This window comes from Gadus chalcogrammus, chromosome 7 (genome assembly GCF_026213295.1).
Source record: "Gadus chalcogrammus isolate NIFS_2021 chromosome 7, NIFS_Gcha_1.0, whole genome shotgun sequence".
In the NCBI taxonomy this organism is placed as follows: domain Eukaryota; kingdom Metazoa; phylum Chordata; class Actinopteri; order Gadiformes; family Gadidae; genus Gadus; species Gadus chalcogrammus.
In genome coordinates, this window is record NC_079418.1 from 14,850,370 (window position 1) to 14,869,525 (window position 19,156).

A 19,156-nucleotide genomic window follows, 5' to 3' on the forward strand; every position below is an offset into this window, starting at 1 on the left:
ATCACTTCCTGTCTGTGTCTGTTTCACGACCTCTCATTCTTCTTATCTCTCTACATCTATCACTTCCTGTCTGTTGGTCAGTCCGTCTGTCTGTCTCACTACCTCTCATTCTCTATCTCTCTATATCGGTTAGTTCCTGTCTGTCTGTCTGTCTGTCTGTCTGTTTCTCTACCTCTCTCTCATTGTCTCTCTATGGTTAGTGTTTGCTCTCTCTCTCTCTCTCTCTCTCTCTCTCTCTCTCTCTCTCTCTCTCTCTCTCTCTCTCTCTCTCTCTCTCTCTCTCTCTCTCTCTCTCTCTCTCTCTCTCTCTCTCTCTCTCTCTCTCTCTCTCTCTCTCTCTCTCTCTCTCTCTCTCTCTCTCTCTCTCTCTCTCTCTCTCTCTCTCTCTCTCTCTCTCTCTCTCTCTACCCCTCATTCCATCCTTTCCCTCACTTTTTTCATATATCTTCATCTTTCTCTCTTTTTAATTCTCTCCCTCTTCCGGTCGATCTCTACCTCCATCTCATTATCTTTTCTCCCCATTCCTCTCTCGCTCTTCCTGTTACCATCTCAATCTCTCATGCCGCTTTCGCTCACACACACACAGACACACACACACTCACACACATCACAAATGTTTATCTGGGGCGGCAACATCAAAGTGTCCCGGCGTTGGACCTCCAGTACGCTCAGCGGCCCCCAAGAGGGCCATCGGACCTGAGCAATGAGCCAGGAGCATGCTGCTAATCAACCTCCATAAATCTACAAACCCAGACACTCCTCACACCAGTATGGAACAGCCCAGACCAGAACCCCCAACCGCACGCACGCGCACGCACACACACACACACTCACACAGTGCCTCTGACCACCAATGTGGGGGAAGGGGGCAGTAGAAGAGAAGGAGGAGCAGCGAGCTTTTCAGGGTGGAGGACTTAGCTAAGCTCTCGGCTGGATGCATAAGCTTCCAGTAGCTTCTAGCCCGGGGGACCGCGGGGTAAAGGAGACATCTTTTCTGGATTAGAGGAGCACAGAGGAGGACCAGAAGGAGGACACACCTCACCCGCTCCCGACCCCTCCAGGGTCTCCAGAGGGACAAAGGACGGGCCGGACTATCGGGAGGAGGAAAGCCGTCAAGTATAGGGTGAGGGGGAGGGGAGGCGACGTGGCTCCTTGGTCCTCTGAGGGGTGTGGGGAGGCGAGATTATCTGGAATCTGAGCTGCCAGAGCAACTCGCCAAGGAAATCCACCCGGTGTCGGGTTTCTCTGACGCATAACTCACAGGACTGTGGGGCAGTTCTGATCCCCCAGCTTGACACCATGAAACAGACACACACACACACACACACACACACACACACACACACACACACACACACACACACACACACACACACACACACACACACACACACACACACACACACACACACACACACACACACACGTGCTCTACATCAATCAAGACTGTACTGCTGAATGATTGCAGACATACTTGCGAGTGTCTGTGAAACAGCCTGCACTCACTAGCTTTAACTACTTACTACTTATTCAGTTAGCAGACTCACATATTGTATTAAGATACAGGTCATGAAGGAGCAGGTAGGAGTTAGGGCATCTGGCTCAAGCATGCATTCAGGTAGGGTTCAGACATCGGGGGTTGGAACACAGAGCCTTTTTGTCTGAGGGTCAAACACCCTAACCCACCGACCTCCTGTACATGTAGAGGTGTTGTGGTTGCTTGACATTGTGGTCATACATCAATAGCGTGCACTATGCTCTCTCTTTGCAGGCACCGAAAGCCAACCTCCACGGCTCATTTCTCACTTTAATGAATTTACAGATGAAAGACGCTCGCAGCATCGGGGGTTTGGATACGCAAAGATCCTGAATGAGTATTTACCAACTCAGAATGGGAATTACCTGTTTATTCTTTGGATTTAGAGCTGGCAATTAAAGGCTGTTTGAACGGCGGTGTACGGGAGGGCTGTGGGGCGTGTGCAGCACTCGTCGGTATGTGCATTGTGTGTGACTGAACAGATGCTCAAGAGGTAAGAAGAGAGATGCAAGACGAGTCCTCGATGGCAAAAACACATGTCAACCTTTATTTTAATACTGAATGGCTACACACAGAATGGTAATCAAAGCTAACATTATCAATTATTTAAAAGGCTAATCGAGATCTTCAATATGAGGACCACATTTTTGCACAATCATTGCACGGCTTAACGATAATCACAGTCGTTGTGTAACTGTTGATGTGTAGATATGAATCTATTTTTCTCTTATTAGTTACTTAAATAGTATTTGGAATAAAATGCAGGAAGAAAGTACACCAAACTGGGCCGGAGTGACATCATGATAGAAGATACAAATGCTGGGATTATCGTTGAAGAGATGCAAAATGACACGTTGAAATGAATGTCTGGATATCTGGAACGCTGACATTTGTCTTCGCTTGGCAGTTGTCACCGCGAGTCTTAGTTTATCACGAGCACCATCTTAGTAGGAACATGTTTGGCATTGTACGTGAAAGGCTAGCTGCCAACCGGCTTATTGACATTATCGGGGAAGCCCCTCGTTCGACAATAGCGAGGATGTAAAGACCACAGTGATGAGTGACTGAAGAACAAAGCCCAGCAGAGAAGATTTCAACATGAAGGCATCCAGATTACTGCTGGAAGGTACATTTTGAACAAACACCGTATGAGTCCAAAAAACGACTTGGGTGATCCGTTATATCAAACAGGCAATTCTTTTTAACTACATGTACACTACGAATGGCACTTGAAACATCCAACAGAACGATAAAGAAAAACACAGAATACTTAAAAACAAACAATCTCTAACGGATGTGTTGCCAGATTCTTCTCCTTGAAGATCTCAGTCCGTGTTTTTTGCTTGTTCTCCCATTGGAGTCCTCTTGGTCGATGTGTTTGAAAGCTGAGCTGTTTGATTGATGCGGCGTACGGCACTCCGCCAGAAACACAGCGCGTCCGGGTCAACAACGACCGACCGCTTTTTCCAACCGGAAATAAAGACCAAAGTGCGGGAATGTTGCCTTTTTTTTTTTTTTTACATCCCTCTCTTCTCTCAGAATGACAGGACGGCGAAATCAAGAACGGTGGAAGATCTGAGGAAGCCAACGGAAGAAAACAAGACGCTCCAAAGTCTGTTTCACACACCTGAGTAGACGACGAGGGAATACGAAAAACAAAAGAAAAAGAGGGAATACAAGTCCTGTCTTTCGTTCTTCTAAGAGCTGTCCAACATGTGATGCGATGCAACAGTACAAGACACATAGGGTGAATGAAACACCGGCCTGATGACGCTCCACATCGCCTCTCAATACAAAACTAGCTAAATCCACACGAACCCCCCCCCCCCCGTTCCCTTGGGTCGGGAAGAGGATGTGTAATTACACTTTGATTACATTTCCTAGCCTTAATGGCTAGTTCGGTATTTTGCTCATTCGATTAGCATTGAAGGGTTCTCCAATCGTTTTGCTGTGTGTTTGTTTTGGGGTCCCCCGGACGTGGGCTGTACACAAACACACGACGGGTGTTCAGACAGGCGCCTCCGCCCGATGGATGCAGAGCGCACTCTCTTTACACTCCAGGCTTCCCATAAAGTCATTGGATTGGGGGGGGGGGGGGGGGGGGGGGGTTAGGAGGCTAAGAGTGGTTGTTTTCGGTGATCGGGGGGAGAGGGGGGGGGGGGGGTACAGGTGATGTTTTTGTTTTTTTTAAACGGACATCTGGTATGGTCGGAAGAACATCTGCAATGTTTAGAAACACTTAAATGTTCAAGGAGTCAGGCGTGAACACTTAGTCCCCTGGGGAGGCCGCACCACCCACCAGGGGGATCGGGTTCCAGGACGGGGAGACCCCAGCGTTTAATCACGCCCCACCCCCCACCCCCCACCCCCCACCCGCCCCCCCCCCCCCACTGTGAGTGGTGGGGGCGGTGGGTGGGGGGGGGGCCCTAGAAGGGCACGGCCGTGGGGCCCTTGAGGGTGGAGGAGGAGCCGTTGGAGGTGGTGGTGGTGGTGTTGTTGGCGCTGGCGGCGGTGGCGGTGGTGGTGGTCAGCGTCGGGATGCTGGACAGGATCTTCCTCTGGTGGCCGGCTAAGGTCACGCCCACGGCGAGCAGGTCACTGCGGGACACGGCCAAGAACAAGCCCACGGTCAGCCACAGCACGGGGCAGACAGAGTAACAACACGGGGCCCCGGGGGAGGGCCTCCCAGAGGGGGCCGAGGCCCCGGGGACCAGCTAGGAGTCAAGCAAACAACACCTTCGCTCGGAAATCTATTATTATCAAAAGTAAAATGAATAAGTGATAATAGAGCGAAGAGAGAACACTTTATTATACTTTATAACACCTTGATTTAAAAGTTCTGAGCCGAGTTCAGACTTCATTCTTTTCTTTAAAAGCCACCTGGTGAATTTTTTTTTGTGAGGTATTTAATTAATATAAAAAAGGTATTAAATATTTTTTGATTCTGGTTTTTATTGAAAGATCGAGAGAACCTTGGTAATAGCACCCGCGGCTAATAAGCATTCAGGGGTACAACCATCCTTAAATCAAGAGGAAAACTCACCCCTTAAGATCATTAAGGGACCAGGGGATGGGGTTAGGTACTAGGGTTAAGGTCAGGGGCTGTGTACTTACTGTGTTAATGGTTTGTTTAGTTAAGAGTTAGGGGACTAGGGTAAGGGTGAGGGGCTGTGTACTGACTGTGGTCATCTGGGGTAAGGTACTATGGTTAAGGGACTAGGTTCAGGGATAAGTGTTTGTACTGACTGTCTGGTGATCTGGGTTAGGGTACTAGGTTTAAGGGACTAGGTTAAGGGATAAGGGTGGGTAGTGACTCTGTGGTGATGTGGGTTAGGGTACCAGGTTTAAGGCACTAGGTTAAGGGATAAGGGTGGGTAGTGACTCTGTGGTGATCTGGGTTAGGGTACTAGGTTTAAGGGACTAGGTTAAGGGATAAGGGTGGGTAGTGACCCTGTGGTGATCTGGGTTAAGGAACTAGTTTTAAGGGACTAGGTTAAGGGATAAGGGACTAGGTTTAAGGTTAAGGGTGTGTACTGACTCTGTGGTGATGTGGGTTAGGGTTAAGGTACTGACTCAGTGGTGATGTGGGTTAGGGTTAAGGTACTGACTCTGTGGTGATGTGGGTTAGGGTTAAGGTACTGACTCAGTGGTGATGAGGGTTAGGGTTAAGGTACTGACTCAGTGGTGATGAGGGTTAGGGTTAAGGTACTGACTCAGTGGTGATGTGGGTTAGGGTTAAGGTACTGACTCAGTGGTGATGTGGGTTAGGGTTAAGGTACTGACTCAGTGGTGATGTGGGTTAGGGTTAAGGTACTGACTCTGGTGATGTGGGTTAGGGTTAAGGTACTGACTCTGGTGATGTGGGTTAGGGTTAAGGTACTGACTCTGGTGATGTGGGTTAGGGTTAAGGTACTGACTCTGGTGATGTGGGTTAGGGTTAAGGTACTGACTCTGGTGATGTGGGTTAGGGTTAAGGTACTGACTCTGGTGATGTGGGTTAGGGTTAAGGTACTGACTCAGTGGTGATGTGGGTTAGGGTTAAGGTACTGACTCAGTGGTGATGTGGGTTAGGGTTAAGGTACTGACTCAGTGGTGATGTGGGCTAGCTGCTCCACCGAGGTGAAGCCGGTGTGCAGGAAGCTGTCCTCGTAGCGCTCCATCTTGATGGCCCTCAGCCAGTCCCCCACCGAGGCGCACGTGGAGAGGGTCTGGGTGCCGCGCTGGTCCAGCAGGGGGTAGGAAGGCCTGCAGCAGCGGGCGAGACCCCCGGCCAAACGCCAAAACAAAAGAACACAGGGACACAGTCACACACACAGCCTCTGAGTCAGCAGTGGGAACCCGCTTCACCCCCGAGAGACACACACACACACACACACACACACACACACACACACACACACACACACACACACACACACACACACACACACACACACACACACACACACACACACACACACACACACACACACACACACATTCCTGTCTACAGGGAGAGGTGGGGCCTGGGGGGCTGTGATTGACGGACAGGTAAACAAGGCAGGCTTCATGGGGAGGGAATGCAGAGCGTGCTGCCATGGTGAGGGGACGCCGGGGGGGGACAGAGGGCCGTGTGGAGTCGGGGGAAATGCACCCAGCGAGGGGCTGACAGGCCCCCGGCGGGGGGGCCGAGGGGCTGAGGTTTACAGTAGGCCGAGCGGTGAGGGTCTGATGCAGGCTCTCTGTGTTTGACCGGCGGCTCCTGTGACGGACAGCCTGATGACGGGGACCCTAAGTGGTGCCGACCTCCTCCTTTGTCTCCCGGTATGCAGCCGTAAAGGCCAGTGTGTACTCCTGCTGTGTGGCGGGAGCCCGGCCCGGCGGCCTATGGGGGAGCTCCACATGGCGGCCAAGCCCTCTGAGGCGGTCCCGTCCGACTCTACTCTGCAGCTGCACTTCAGGACGGACGCTTTTTATGAAATATTTATTCGGTGAAGAGCTCCGTTGATTGGGGCCTGGGGGGGGGTTGTGTCAGGCAGACATCCAAAGGTCGGTCGAAGTAAATAAATATAAATATATTTTTGCAATTGAAATTGCCTTGTGTAGTCTTGTGTATCGAAATATATATTTTTGTATATATATATTTATACACTGTATATATACATATATATATATATATCTGAGGAGATTTTTTATTTTAGCTCTTTTTTTTATGTATATTATAAATACATAAAAAAACGATTATCATTCACATTTGCTGAATTACCTAAATGAGCAGATCAGCATCAGCCTGGTTGAATTATAAGGGATCTATATGTATATAAATCATCAGTACGGCTTGTATTATACATGTCTAATAATGAATCTCTTTCTTCCCATTACTGCGCCCCTCACTCTGCCTTAACAGCCTCAGCCCCCCTCAGGGAGTCATTTGGAGGATCTTAACCGTCACCGGAGCTCAGACGGACGGGCGGACGGGCCACTCACCCGGCGCCGTCCTGGGCCACTATCTTCAGGGAGGCGGGGTTCCGGATCAGCTTGTCCAGGGCGCTGACGATTTCGGCGAAGCGCGGCCGCGAGGTGCGCTCCTTCTGCCAGCAGTCCAGCATGAGCTGGTGCAGGTGGGTGGGGCAGTCGGGGGGCGGGGGCAGCCGGTAGTCCTGCTCGATGGCGTTGATCACCTGGGAGAGGAGAGTGGAGGAGTTACCGGGCTGCTAGCGGGAACCAGACTGTATGCCCACGTGAAGTTTGTGTGTGTGTGTGTGTGTGTGTGTGTGTGTGTATACGACGTGGGGGGGGGGGGGGATTCAGTCTCAAGGATTGGTGTTAAATACATTTTAGGACTGCATTTCTACAGCGCTTTTTTTGACGGCCACTAAACGCACTTTACTAAATATGGCCTAACATTCACCCATTCATACACACAATAACACACCGACGGTGGGGTCAACTATGCAGGGTCGAAAGGGTCAGGGTCAGGCACAGGCTCACCCCGACGCTCGGCTCGGAGGAGCCGGGGATCAAACCAGCAACCTCCAGGTTACCAGCCAATCTGCCCTACCCCCTGAGCCACACGCCACCCCTTGTTAGCTGTTGACTCTGTTAACCTTCTATGAAGGACTACAAACGTGCACATGTTTTACAGTTCTTCTCTCTTGTAATAAAATGAACTGTTTTATTTAACTGACCCTTAAACACGCATGATTAGTTATCCTATAAAAAACAAACAATTATCATCAAAATGAGCTGAGGGATCTGAACGAGCAGAGTTAGCGTCGGCCTGGTGGAATCATGACGGCCGCTCCACGTACATCCTGGTTGCTCATGTCCCAGTAGGGCCGCTCTCCGAACGACATGACCTCCCACATCACGATGCCGTAGCTCCACACGTCCGAGGCCGAGGTGAACTTCCGGAAGGCGATGGCCTCCGGAGCCGTCCAGCGAATGGGGATTTTCCCGCCCTTTTTGCAGAAAGACACAAGAATAACAGTTAGCTTACTTATTAACACTTGAGCCGGCTGAAATCTGATCTGAAATCCAAAGGGGGTGAGCGGGAAGATCGGGCCGCAAGATATGGGTCAGAGGCCAAGAGTTTGTGTTATTTTTGCGGTTTTTAATTTGGCGGAGAGAGAGAAAGAGCTGTTTTAATGACATCATTGTTTTAAATTCCAGACACCTTGCTAACTGCTGGGAATAACAAAGTGCCGAGAGTAACAAAACCAGTCAAAATAAACAGTATTGTATGAGACTTTCCGTCTTTGAATCCCTCTCAAGTTAAAGATCTGCCGATAACCGACTTAGGATTGGGTTGAACTTTGGTCCCACAATTTTTCAAAAGTTCAAAAGCGCTATTCTCGTGTACAGACTGTAAATCCTTTCATGCCTCCACTACAATAACATTACCATAAACCAGTGAATGTCTATAGGTTGTTTATATAGGGCCCCGCCAAACTAATGACACCAAGCTTATGTTTATTCATATATTTACCCCCAGCTTCCAAACACAATTATCTACCAATGTCTTTGGGCCAGACGAACAGCCCCTGAATATGAATAAGAAGTTCATTAAAACTGCGGCATATTACCCAGCAAGGTTAATGTTTAATTCAATGTGACCTGTATCGTTGATATTAGTTTGATATCTTATCCGTTCAACACTTGCAGGACTATATGCTGATAACTTTCGTCTTCCTAATATTTGCCTGATAAATATGTCTGTGCTTGTTCACTGTGATGTCAATATAAAAAATTAAAAAAGGGAAGAGGCAAACAACGACTGAAGAGTCAACATTTGTTCTGTCTGGTAGAAGTGGAAGAGGATGAGGAGGTGGAAGAGAAGGAAGAGGAAGAGGAGGAGGAGGAGGAGGTGGCTATGTGGATGTTCTAGAAATCCGTCCTCCTCCACTGAGCATTTGGATCAAAGGAACACCTCAGGGAGGGGGGAGGAAGAGCGAGGAGGAGGAGGAGGAGGAGAGGATTAGGAGAGAGGAAAGGGAGAGGAGAGGTAGAAGAGAGGGAGAAAGGAAGAGAAGAGAAGTGGGAGACAAAGGAGGCCAGGAGAGGGAGAGGAGAAGGTGCAAACGGCGGAGAGGAGGAGAGAGGAGAAGAGGATAAAGGGAGACAAGGAAAGGAGAACAGGGGAGGGAGAATGGATGAATAGGAGGAGTTTAGGCGAGAGAAGAGGAGGAGCAGAGAGGAGAAGGGAGAAGAAAGGCAAAGGGAAGAGCGAAGAGAGGAGACGAGGTCGAGATGGGAGGACGACAGAAAGACGATAGAGCAAGGAGGATGAGGGAGGAGAGGTCAGTGGCGAGCAGAGAAGGAGCAGCGAGAGAACGCCGAAGGGGCAGAAGTGAGCATGCAGCGCGTCTCACCAGAGAGCTGGTGTAGGTGGGGTCGGCAGAGTTCTCCTGCAGGAAGCGGGACAGGCCGAAGTCGGACACCTTGCACACCAGGTTGCTGTTGATGAGGATGTTGCGCGCGGCCAGGTCCCGGTGCACGTAGCTCATCTCAGACAGGTACTTCATGCCCGAGGCGATGCCCCGAAGCATGCCCACCAGCTGGATGGGAGTGAACTGGCTGTCGTTCAGCTGCAGGGGAGGAGGGCAGGGGGACGCAGAGGGAGTAGGGGGGAGGTGGACGGGGGAGAGGAGGGGAGGGGGAGACAGGGGGGAGAGCGGGGAGAAGAGGAGGGGGTGCAGGGGAGGAGAAAGGAGGAGGAGAATGAGGGGTGAGAGTTGAGGGGAGGAATGGGAGGAGAGGGGGTGAAGGGAGAGAGGAGGGGGAGAAGGTGATGGAGAGGAGAGAGGAGAGAGAGAAGGAGAGGAGGAGGGGAGAGGAGGAGAGGAACAAAAACAAGAGGATCAAATGTTGCTTTGGGAAGAAAGTAAGAGAATACTTTGCTTATCCCAGAGGGAAGGTGTTGGTATCAAAGCAAAAGGAGAACAAGACAGAACATCTAGGTAGAAAAATACAATATGGCAGAAAAACATGCTGTTACAAGAACAGCTGGGTTGTGATTGGGAATGTTGTTGTGTTAGTATGTCTTTTATTATGAGTGTGTTTCTCTTAATGGGTGGGCACACTTGATGTTTGTAAGTGTGTGTTGATGTGTTATCCGTTTTTGCATTTGTGTGTGAGTGTTTGCATCTCTTTGTTTTGTTTGGGTGCGTTCATTTTTGTCTACGTTAGTGTGTTTGTGTGTGTTGGTCGACATCAGTGAGTGTGTGTGTGTGTTTTAATGTTTCTTTGCAAGTGTGTGTGTTTCCGTCTAAGTTAGTGCGTTCGTGTTTGTTGGTCGACATCAGTGTTTGTGTTAGTATGTCTGTGTGTATTTGTGTGTTGATCGACATCAGTGCGTGTGTGTTTGTGTTAGTCTGTCTGTGTGTGTGTGTTTGTGTGTTGATCGACATCAGTGCGTGTGTGTTTGTGTTAGTCTGTCTGTGTGTGTGTGTTTGTGTGTTGATCGACATCAGTGCGTGTGTGTTTGTGTTACTATGTGTGTGAGTGTTTGTGTGTTTTGATCGACATCAGTGTGTATGTGTGTGTGTGTGAGCCTGTCTATATATGAGTGTGTGTGTGTGTGTGTGTGTGTGTGTGTGTGTGTGTGTGTGTGTGTGTGTGTGTGTGTGTGTGTGTGTGTGTGTGTGTGTGTGTGTGTGTGTGTGTGTGTGTGTGTGTGTGTGTGTGTGTCCTACCCTGAGGAAGGAGTCCAGCGCTCCGTTCTCCATGAACTCTGTGAGGATCATGACGGGGCAGCTGGCCGTGATGATGCCCTCCAGGTGGATGATGTTGGGGTGCTGGAACTGGCCCATGATGGACGCCTCCGACAGGAAGTCCCGCCTCTGCTTGTCGGTGAAGCCGCCCTTGAGCGTCTTGATGGCCACGTAGTTCTCCTTCTTCCCCGGGACCTTGAGGCGCCCGCGACACACCTCGCCAAACTCCCCTAGAACACACACACACACACAAACATGTTAACACACAAAACCACACACCACACAAAGGAATATAAACACACAAACAAACATGGAGGCATATCTACACACAAACACTTGGGATACTTTCATGTTGTTAAATGTTTACAGTAAATTACATTTACTTTATATAGATGTAATTGATATACGAGTGGTCGGGTCTGGGAACATATTTTGTTTTGAACGCCGACTGTTCAAAATGGCAGACTATTATCTCTCACCGAGCGGCCCGTCAATACTCCTCCTAATCACCCTCCCGCACTCAACAGACACGGCACGGCAGAACCCTGCACTACAATAAATGCTGCACTTGTTTTTGCCAGTAGTCTTTCAATCTTGATAGAACGGGAGGCCGCCGTCTGGGGCTGAGGTAACCAGAGGATTATCCCTTTGTTTGTAAACAGGAAAAGGGCTGAGCGGCCGGAACGAGAACCGGTCCGATAGAAGAATAACAACGGTAGAACGAGTGTTGGGCGTGGTTCGGGTTCCCTCACCGGCTCCGATAACCTCTTCAATCTTCACAAAGGAGACGTCGATTTCCTTGGCGAACTCTCGCACGGCCTCATTCGGGTCCTCGTAGGTGAAGGGGTCAATGTACACCTTGACCCCTGTGGGAGGAGAGACAAAAGCGTTGCGTGGGAAAAGGGAAGAGGAGAAATGAAAATGGCAGTATCTGTAAACACGCGCACACACACACAATGGGAAGGGCCAATATAATGAATCTTGTGCCCGAGACACATGTCTTTGTTTAACTGCTGGCTCCGGCAGCGGGCGTCCTCTGTCACTAACCTTGTCCCATGAGGTACTGGCTGGTTTTGTCGGCAAGCTCTGGGTCTTTGGTTCGTCTGTGTCTGCTGGGGATGGGGGAGAAACCGAGAGACAGAGAGAGAGAGAGTTAGAGTTAGAGTTAGAGTTAGAGAGAGAGAGAGAGAGAGAGAGAGAGAGAGAGAGAGAGAGAGAGAGAGAGAGAGAGAGAGAGAGAGAGAGAAGGGTGAGTGGAGTACGAAGAGGAGGACGAGGGCGAGGAGAACCAAACTGCAGATAAGGGCGTCGTGGGATTTGGAACGATGGCGCTGTAGCGCAGAGAGGGGGGAAATGGCTGCCCGAGCGCGGTCACCGCCTCCCCTAGCGATATGCTAATATATTCATTTTAGGAGCCAGGGAGCCGGCGAGATGGTTTGGCAGACTGTAGAGCGATTAAGAGAGAGGGTTTTAAACGCTTGCGAACCGCCGGACACTTCTGGTGTGCATAAGCGTGTGTGAAAAGGATTTAATCACGTGGAAGAACAACACATCTGGGACGTTAGACACGTTGTCGGAGCCCATCCGACCAACTGCCAACTGATGTTTCTGTTTGCTGGTTTTTACCGGTTTGATGGTCGTTTTTCTTTTTTGATTTGTTTTTCAATATTACCTTTGGTTATGAACTGTCTGCCTCATTTAATTATTTATCATTATTTAATTGTATAAATTAATAAATGCCAGAGAGAGAACCGGAGAGCGTACAAAATGATGTCCATGAGGATGGAGGTATATGACCTTGATATGTTACTGTTATACATTTGTTGTATATTTATATATATATTTTGTGTTTAGACTATCTACTCTCTCACTATTATGTCCAGAACAGTAGCAGTATATAACCATGGCATATCACCGATTGCACTTCATATTTTTTATATACGTTGTTAAAAATGTGAAATGGGAGAATGCACATAAATATATCCATAAAAACAGTGGCATATGAACTTTTTACCTTTTTCTGTTTTCTTGTTTAAACTATTACCCTGTGAGTGAGTGAGCGAGTGGGAGAGAGTGAGCGAATGACATAGAGACACAGCGAATGCCAAAAAACCATAAATATGTCCATAAAAGCTGCTGGTGGCGCTGGTGACTGGCGACCCTGGATGTGGGATAACAAGAGAGCAGTCATCTGTGGGCTGACATAGGAAGCACTCCCAAACCCCCCCACCACGACCAGCAGCCTCTCCCCCCAACACCACCACCCACCAGCAGCCTCCACCACCAGCCCCCACCAGCAGAAGCCTCTCCCAGGCAGACTGTACCCCCACCAGCCCCCCCCCCCCCCCCCGTCACCTCCGCCTGCCTGCAGCTAGCTACTGGGTTCCTGGACGTCCTTCATCACCCGCTCAGCTTCCTCACAATCTCAAAATAGCAATAACACCGAACACGGAATACAGAGCACCCCTAGCCATGGCAGAACTGGGCCTCTGCCTCCGCTCCCCACGCACACACGTGTGTGTGTGTGTGTGTGTGTGTGTGTGTGTGTGTGTGTGTGTGTGTGTGTGTGTGTGTGTGTGTGTGTGCACTGAAGGTGTGTGAGATGTGAGTTTGTGTGAGTGTTAATGTGTTTGATGTGAGTCCGTGTGTTGGTGTATGTGTGTGCTGTAAGTGTGTGTGTGTGTGTGTGTGTTTGTGTGTTAACGTTTGTGTGTGTTGTGAGTGTATGACTGAGTTTTACTTTTGTGTTGCATGCAAGGTTTGTGTGTGTGTTTGTGCCCTGTGAGTATGTGTTATTTTTATTTGTGTGTTACATGCTAGGTGTATGTGTGTGCGTTTGTGTGTGTGTGTGTGTGAGAGTTGTATTTGTGTGTTGCATGCTAGGTGTGTGTGTGTGTGTGTATGTGTGAGTTGTATTTGTGTGTTGCATGCTAGGTGTGTGTGTGTGTGTGTGTGTGTGTCACAAGGTCACAGCTATTGTTCTCCTGTCCTGTGGAAACAGGGTTGGGACGGCTGCATCCTGTCTTACCCCGCCTTGCTGCCCCCCTCCCCCCCTCTCTCCCTCTAGGTCCCCATCTCTCCCTCCCTCCCTCCCTCCCTCTCCATATCTCTGATGCCATCCAGGACCAGTTACTGTGTAAAAGGCCCTAATGAGCAGGAAAACTTTACACCGCGTAAGCAGAAAAAGAAACAGGACTTTGTCTCTGAGTGAACACAGCGTGTGTGTGAGTGTGTCTGTCACACTCAAACCTGGCGGTGATTACATATCATTCACACCCGTATAAACACCCGGGGCTACTGCCAGCAAAACACTGCCCCCCCCCCCCCCCCCCCCCCCGCTGTCCCTTACTGAGCAATCCACACCAGACTAGTCCCGGCAAGAACTAGACTGGACCAGAACACAGCAGGGCCGGACCAGTCCAGACCAGACCAGTCCAGACCAGAACTAGACTGGACCAGAACAGAGCAGGCTCTTACCGCATGCAGAAGACGGCGGCGAAGATGACAATGATGACCAGCAGCAACCCCACGGCAACCAGCACCCCGGTGACCAGGATCTGGGATGGAGAGTCGTGACCTGAGAGGCATAGACAGAGAGAAACATTTATCAATCAATCACATACGATCAGTACTAATAAAAAACATCAATTCAAGGAGCGGGAGAGGGAGACAGAGAGACAGAGACAGAGAGACAGAGAGAGGGATAAAGAAAAGGTAAGTTAGAGGGGGTGAGAGAGACACAGAGAGAGATATAGCGAGAGAGGAAGAGCAAGAGTGACCCAGGTAGAGCGGGAGAGAGAGACAGAGAGACAGAGACAGAGAGACAGACGAGAGAGGAAGAGCGAGAGTGACCCAGGTAGAGCGGGAGAGAGAGACAGAGAGACAGAGACAGTGAGACAGACGAGAGAGGAAGAGCGAGAGTGACCCAGGTAGAGCGGGAGAGAGATACATAGTGAGAGAAAGAGGATGAAAGAGACAGCTAGCTAGTGAGAGATAGACATGTAGATAGAGAGAGCGAGAGAGAGAGAAGGCCAGAGAGCGAGTGCGAGAGAGTGAGAGACAAGTAGATAGAGGGGGGGGGGGGGGGGGGGCAGAGAGGATGAGCGAGAGATGCAGTGAGAGAGCGAGAGAGGGACGGGTATAGAGAGGAGAGGAGAGAAAGCGAGAGGTAATTATAGAAAAGACAGCAGGACGTTTAACATTGGAGTGTGGAAGCAGTGTGAGTGGCAGCACAGAACTGGGTTTTAGGCTGCGATTCAAGGACACTCCTCTGCACCGGCACACCGTCCACACTCCATACCCCTTTGGTCTCCCATTCTGCATGGAGACGACATTCACATCTACCACCAGGCCTTTAGCGGACGCTTTTATCCTAAGCGCACTAGCAAAGTTAGGCTGGGAACAATCTAGAGCATACCGATCCAATGCATACCAACGAGGGAAAAATATAACTCGTACGTCAATGTATTTTATGTATTGACTCTTTGTTCCTTTTTTCGCCTGTTATTTACATTTTCGCGTCGCTTATTAAAATTCCTATTACTGTCCTGCTGCGACACCCGAATTTCCCCTGTCTGGGATTACGAACGCGCGTGTTATCTTAAAGGGGAACCGTCACGCTCGGCTACTCTCTAATATGAGAGAGCGCTGCTTCAAGGAGCGCAGTGCTCCAGAACCGACGCCGTTTCCACAGCAGCATGTCCCAGGGACGCCGCGACGGCGACAGCATCATCCGTCTACGGCTGGCCGTAAAAAACTAAAAAATCCCGTAAAAGCCGGAGCGTCGTCGTCATCAAAAAGAAAAGTCGGATTGCGTCAAATGTTTTTCTTCGGGCTCCGATGGCTGTTGGCGCGAGGGTTGGGCAATCGTCTGCAAGCTTCCATCGTCTGATAGCGCCCCCCTAGCGATCGCCGATAGTCGATACTATCGGGGGGGGGCATCTTTATAATAATTGTATAATATTAATTATTTAGAATAATTTATCACTTTGAAAAAAATCGCGTTTTTATTTTTCGATTTTTTTCTTAAAAACAAATACGATGGTCTTCCCCTTGGACCAGCGTGAGCCGTGAGCCTCCGCTGATTTAAGTGTCGATGCGTCGGCGTCGGCGGCGCCGTCATAACACACGCTGATGACACACAGCTCGTAGCTGTGTTCGAAATCGTTCCCTATCACGGATATAGTGCACTATATAGGGTGCTTGCTATTTTGTAGTGTTGTTCGAATTTTCCCTGGTTAATTTCATGCCCTATTTAGTGCACTTAAAATACCCAAAATGTGAGTGTACATATGATGTTCCCTACGTGTTACTCCCATATACCACAATGCAATGCAGTCGTGTTTTTCCAGAGGAGAAGAAGAAGCTCAATAACTGCAAGCGGCGAAAACGACTACATTTAATGATGGAGTCTCCGGCTTTCGTTTAGAAATATCAACAATTTATTTGGGATTTAACAAGAAAATGAAACATTCAAAATTAATAAGAAAAACCTTGTTCAAGGAAATGTAACATTCTACATCAATACAACCTCCAGCTTTCCTCGTGAGTGCCCGGTTTGTTTACACAATCTGGGCGCATCTGTCTGCGTCACACAAATACCCGGCGCATTTACTGAAGCAAATTACGTTTAGAAATGTTCAGCGTAGTGTCCGAATTCTCGTTTGTTCGTTCCCTATGTAGTGCACTATAGCATGAACACTATCGGGAATAGTGAGTGAGTGAATAGGGAACGATTTCGAACACAGCTCATGTACCACAGCTGTGACCCGGAAATGGTGCAGCGGGGTGTGATGTCATTTCGCCGTGCGAGCAGACCGGTAGGTTTCGAGCCCCTCCCCTCTCCTCTCGCAGCAGTGAGTGAATACGGCAGGTCAGCGCTACATAGTATGTTTTCCACCGGTGCCAGTTAATTTCAATTACAATTTGCGGGGCTTTTTAAGTTGAAAAAATAGCTACCACAGCGCTTTTAAAAAAAATATATAGATTTTTTTTTTTTCAATTAATTATTACAATATAATTATCGCCTTTTTATCGGCTACTTGAGACGATCGACGATGGAATCCATCTATCGCCGATAGTCGATAGAATCGACTATCGGCCCATCCCTAGTTGACGCTCTGACTTTTCTTTTTGCGGACGACTGTCCAACTTGTCACTTTGACGACGACGCTCCGACGTTCATGATGCCGACACCCCTGGTCCGTGATTGGCCTGTCTCACCGTCGGGCAGCGTGCGGAAGGTGGCGGCGGGGCTGAAGCTGCCGTAGCCCACCATGGTGCGGGCGCGGACCTGCACCTCGTACTGCGTGGCCCGCCGCAGGTCGCTCAGAACCACCTGGTTACCGGGGCTCTCCTTGTAGTGACACGGCTCCGTGCTCTGACGCTCCTATAGGGAGGGAGAGGTTAAATATCTGTCAGACTGGTGGATGTGTACTGTGGAGGAGTGTGTGGAAGGCTACTGTAGGGTGACGCAGTGCAGCAGTCTTGTAGTATAGTACGGTACAGGGTAGTGTGACGCGATGTCATTTGGTGCAGCGTGGGCTAACAGGGCGCTGAGGGGATCATCCAGTGTATCGCAGTGTGTTTGTGTCGCCGGTGTATTGAATGGTAGCGTTATCTCTCTGATACATCGCAGTGCTCTCCGTGGTCTCGGTACCTTCTCGCAGTAGCGCAGCTGGTACTGCAGGATGGTGTAGTGGGGCTGGGTGGGCACCGACCAGTGCAGCGTCAAGCTGCTCTCCGTCGACACGCTCTTCCGGATCACAGAGACCAGCGCCGGCACTGCGGTCACGGACAAACACACAGAGTGATGAGTCTAGGGGCCCCGGGGTCGGCCGGGCCAGGGGCCCTTGAGGACATCGGGCTTAGACCCTGCCGGAGTGCGCCCACAGCTGCTGCTGTTGAAAACATGATTTCTGGCCTTTTTTCCCCTCCTTAAGAGTAAATTGTTTGAGAGTGAAAGTACGCAGCTTGAGTGAGTCATAGCTGGATGGGTTTTAGTCTTTAGCGCACTTTAAATAATTCACAACTAAAGTGATGGCGGCGGTGGAAAAGTTACAGAGTGCCGGCTTAAGCAGTATGTCTGAGTCCTACCTGAGTCCTAACGACCCGTCTCTGCCTTCCCCGTCCAGTCCCTCCCTGCTCCGCCCTTAATTATCCGTCTCTATGCTAAGTGTGTTGCTGCTACCTTAACGAACTGTCTGTTTATTCACTGTCTGGCCCCTGTGCTCCTTAGTGAACTGTCTCTATACACTGTATTGATACACTGTCTAACCCAAACCTGCTCCTTAGTGCCCCGTCTCTGTACCCACTGTCTAACCCCTACCGGCTCCTTAATGCCCCGTCTCTGTACTCACTGTCTAACCCCTACCTGCTCCTTAATGCCCTGTCTCTGTACTCACTGTCTAAAGCCTACCGGCTCCTTGGTGACCCGTCCCTGTACTCACTGTCTAACCCCAGCCCCGCTCACCGTCGTGGTTGGTGGTGATGTTGATGCTGTCCCAGGCCGGCGCCTTGCCACTGAGGGCCGACACGCCGCTCAGCGCGTCGATGGAGAAGGTGTAGGTGGTGTGGGGCAGCAGCCCCCACACCTCGGCCCGCCGGCCCACCAGCCCCAGCTGGGCGGGCCGGTAGCTGACGCTGTCGCCGCAGGGCGCGCACTGGCCGCGCCGCACGCCGCACATGGAGCAGCGCACGGCGTAGCTGAGGTCGCTGCGCCCGCCGCTGTCCAGGGGCTCGTTCCACTCCAGCGTCAGGGTGGTCTCGTTGACCCGGGGCACGATGCCGCGCGGCGCCGAAGGGGGGCCTGGGTGGGGGAGGGGGCACACACACACACACACACACACACACACACACACACACACACACACACACACACACACACACACACACACACACACACACACACACACACACACACACACACACACACACACACACACACACACACACACACACACACGTGAGGGTCTGAAAACGTCCTTGACCTCCATGATCTGTTTTTGTGCTCTTTAACCGGTCTCTGTATTCACCGTCTAACCCCTACCTGATCCTTAATGACCTGTTTCTGTTTTCACTGTCTAAACCCGAACAAAAGCAGGCTTGAGACATAGCTCGGAGCGTTCGTTAGTAGGAATGGCTGAACACTTCATGAGAGAGGTTTGGATTCAGCCATATTCCATATTGTACAGTTCATTCCATCGGTCCGTTTCTTCTGTGACTCTGACGTCTTTGGAATAATCCCTGCATAACGGCGGTTAAGGCGAGCGTACCCCGGGAAGGAATATAATGAATCCCATATGAAAGGCAACATATACTGCAATAAACAAATCTACTTTGTTTATTAATATGAACGCCAATGAGGTCATCCTGGCCCGAGTAGCTCATCCCGGTTCCGCGTGTACGGACGTGTTCCTGCCTGACCTGG

The 19,156-nt window shown here is 50.1% G+C and overlaps 1 protein-coding gene across 1 annotated transcript in view; it reads right to left on the reverse strand.

Annotated features, from left to right (window-relative positions):
* Window positions 1-5,527: 5,527 nt before the first annotated feature.
* Window positions 5,528-19,156, reverse strand: part of LOC130385698 (ephrin type-B receptor 4a-like) — a 40,515-nt gene continuing 26,886 nt past the window's right edge. The window contains exons 6-16 of the mRNA XM_056594349.1: window positions 18,200-18,535; window positions 17,387-17,511; window positions 16,951-17,116; window positions 14,206-14,305; window positions 11,776-11,840; window positions 11,481-11,594; window positions 10,711-10,958; window positions 9,388-9,603; window positions 7,828-7,977; window positions 7,004-7,197; window positions 5,528-5,782 (exon numbers count right to left, since the gene is read on the reverse strand). Of these exons, the coding sequence (XP_056450324.1) occupies window positions 5,611-5,782; window positions 7,004-7,197; window positions 7,828-7,977; window positions 9,388-9,603; window positions 10,711-10,958; window positions 11,481-11,594; window positions 11,776-11,840; window positions 14,206-14,305; window positions 16,951-17,116; window positions 17,387-17,511; window positions 18,200-18,535 (1,886 nt within the window). The 3' untranslated portion in view covers window positions 5,528-5,610. The remainder of the gene's footprint in view (window positions 5,783-7,003; window positions 7,198-7,827; window positions 7,978-9,387; window positions 9,604-10,710; window positions 10,959-11,480; window positions 11,595-11,775; window positions 11,841-14,205; window positions 14,306-16,950; window positions 17,117-17,386; window positions 17,512-18,199; window positions 18,536-19,156) is intronic.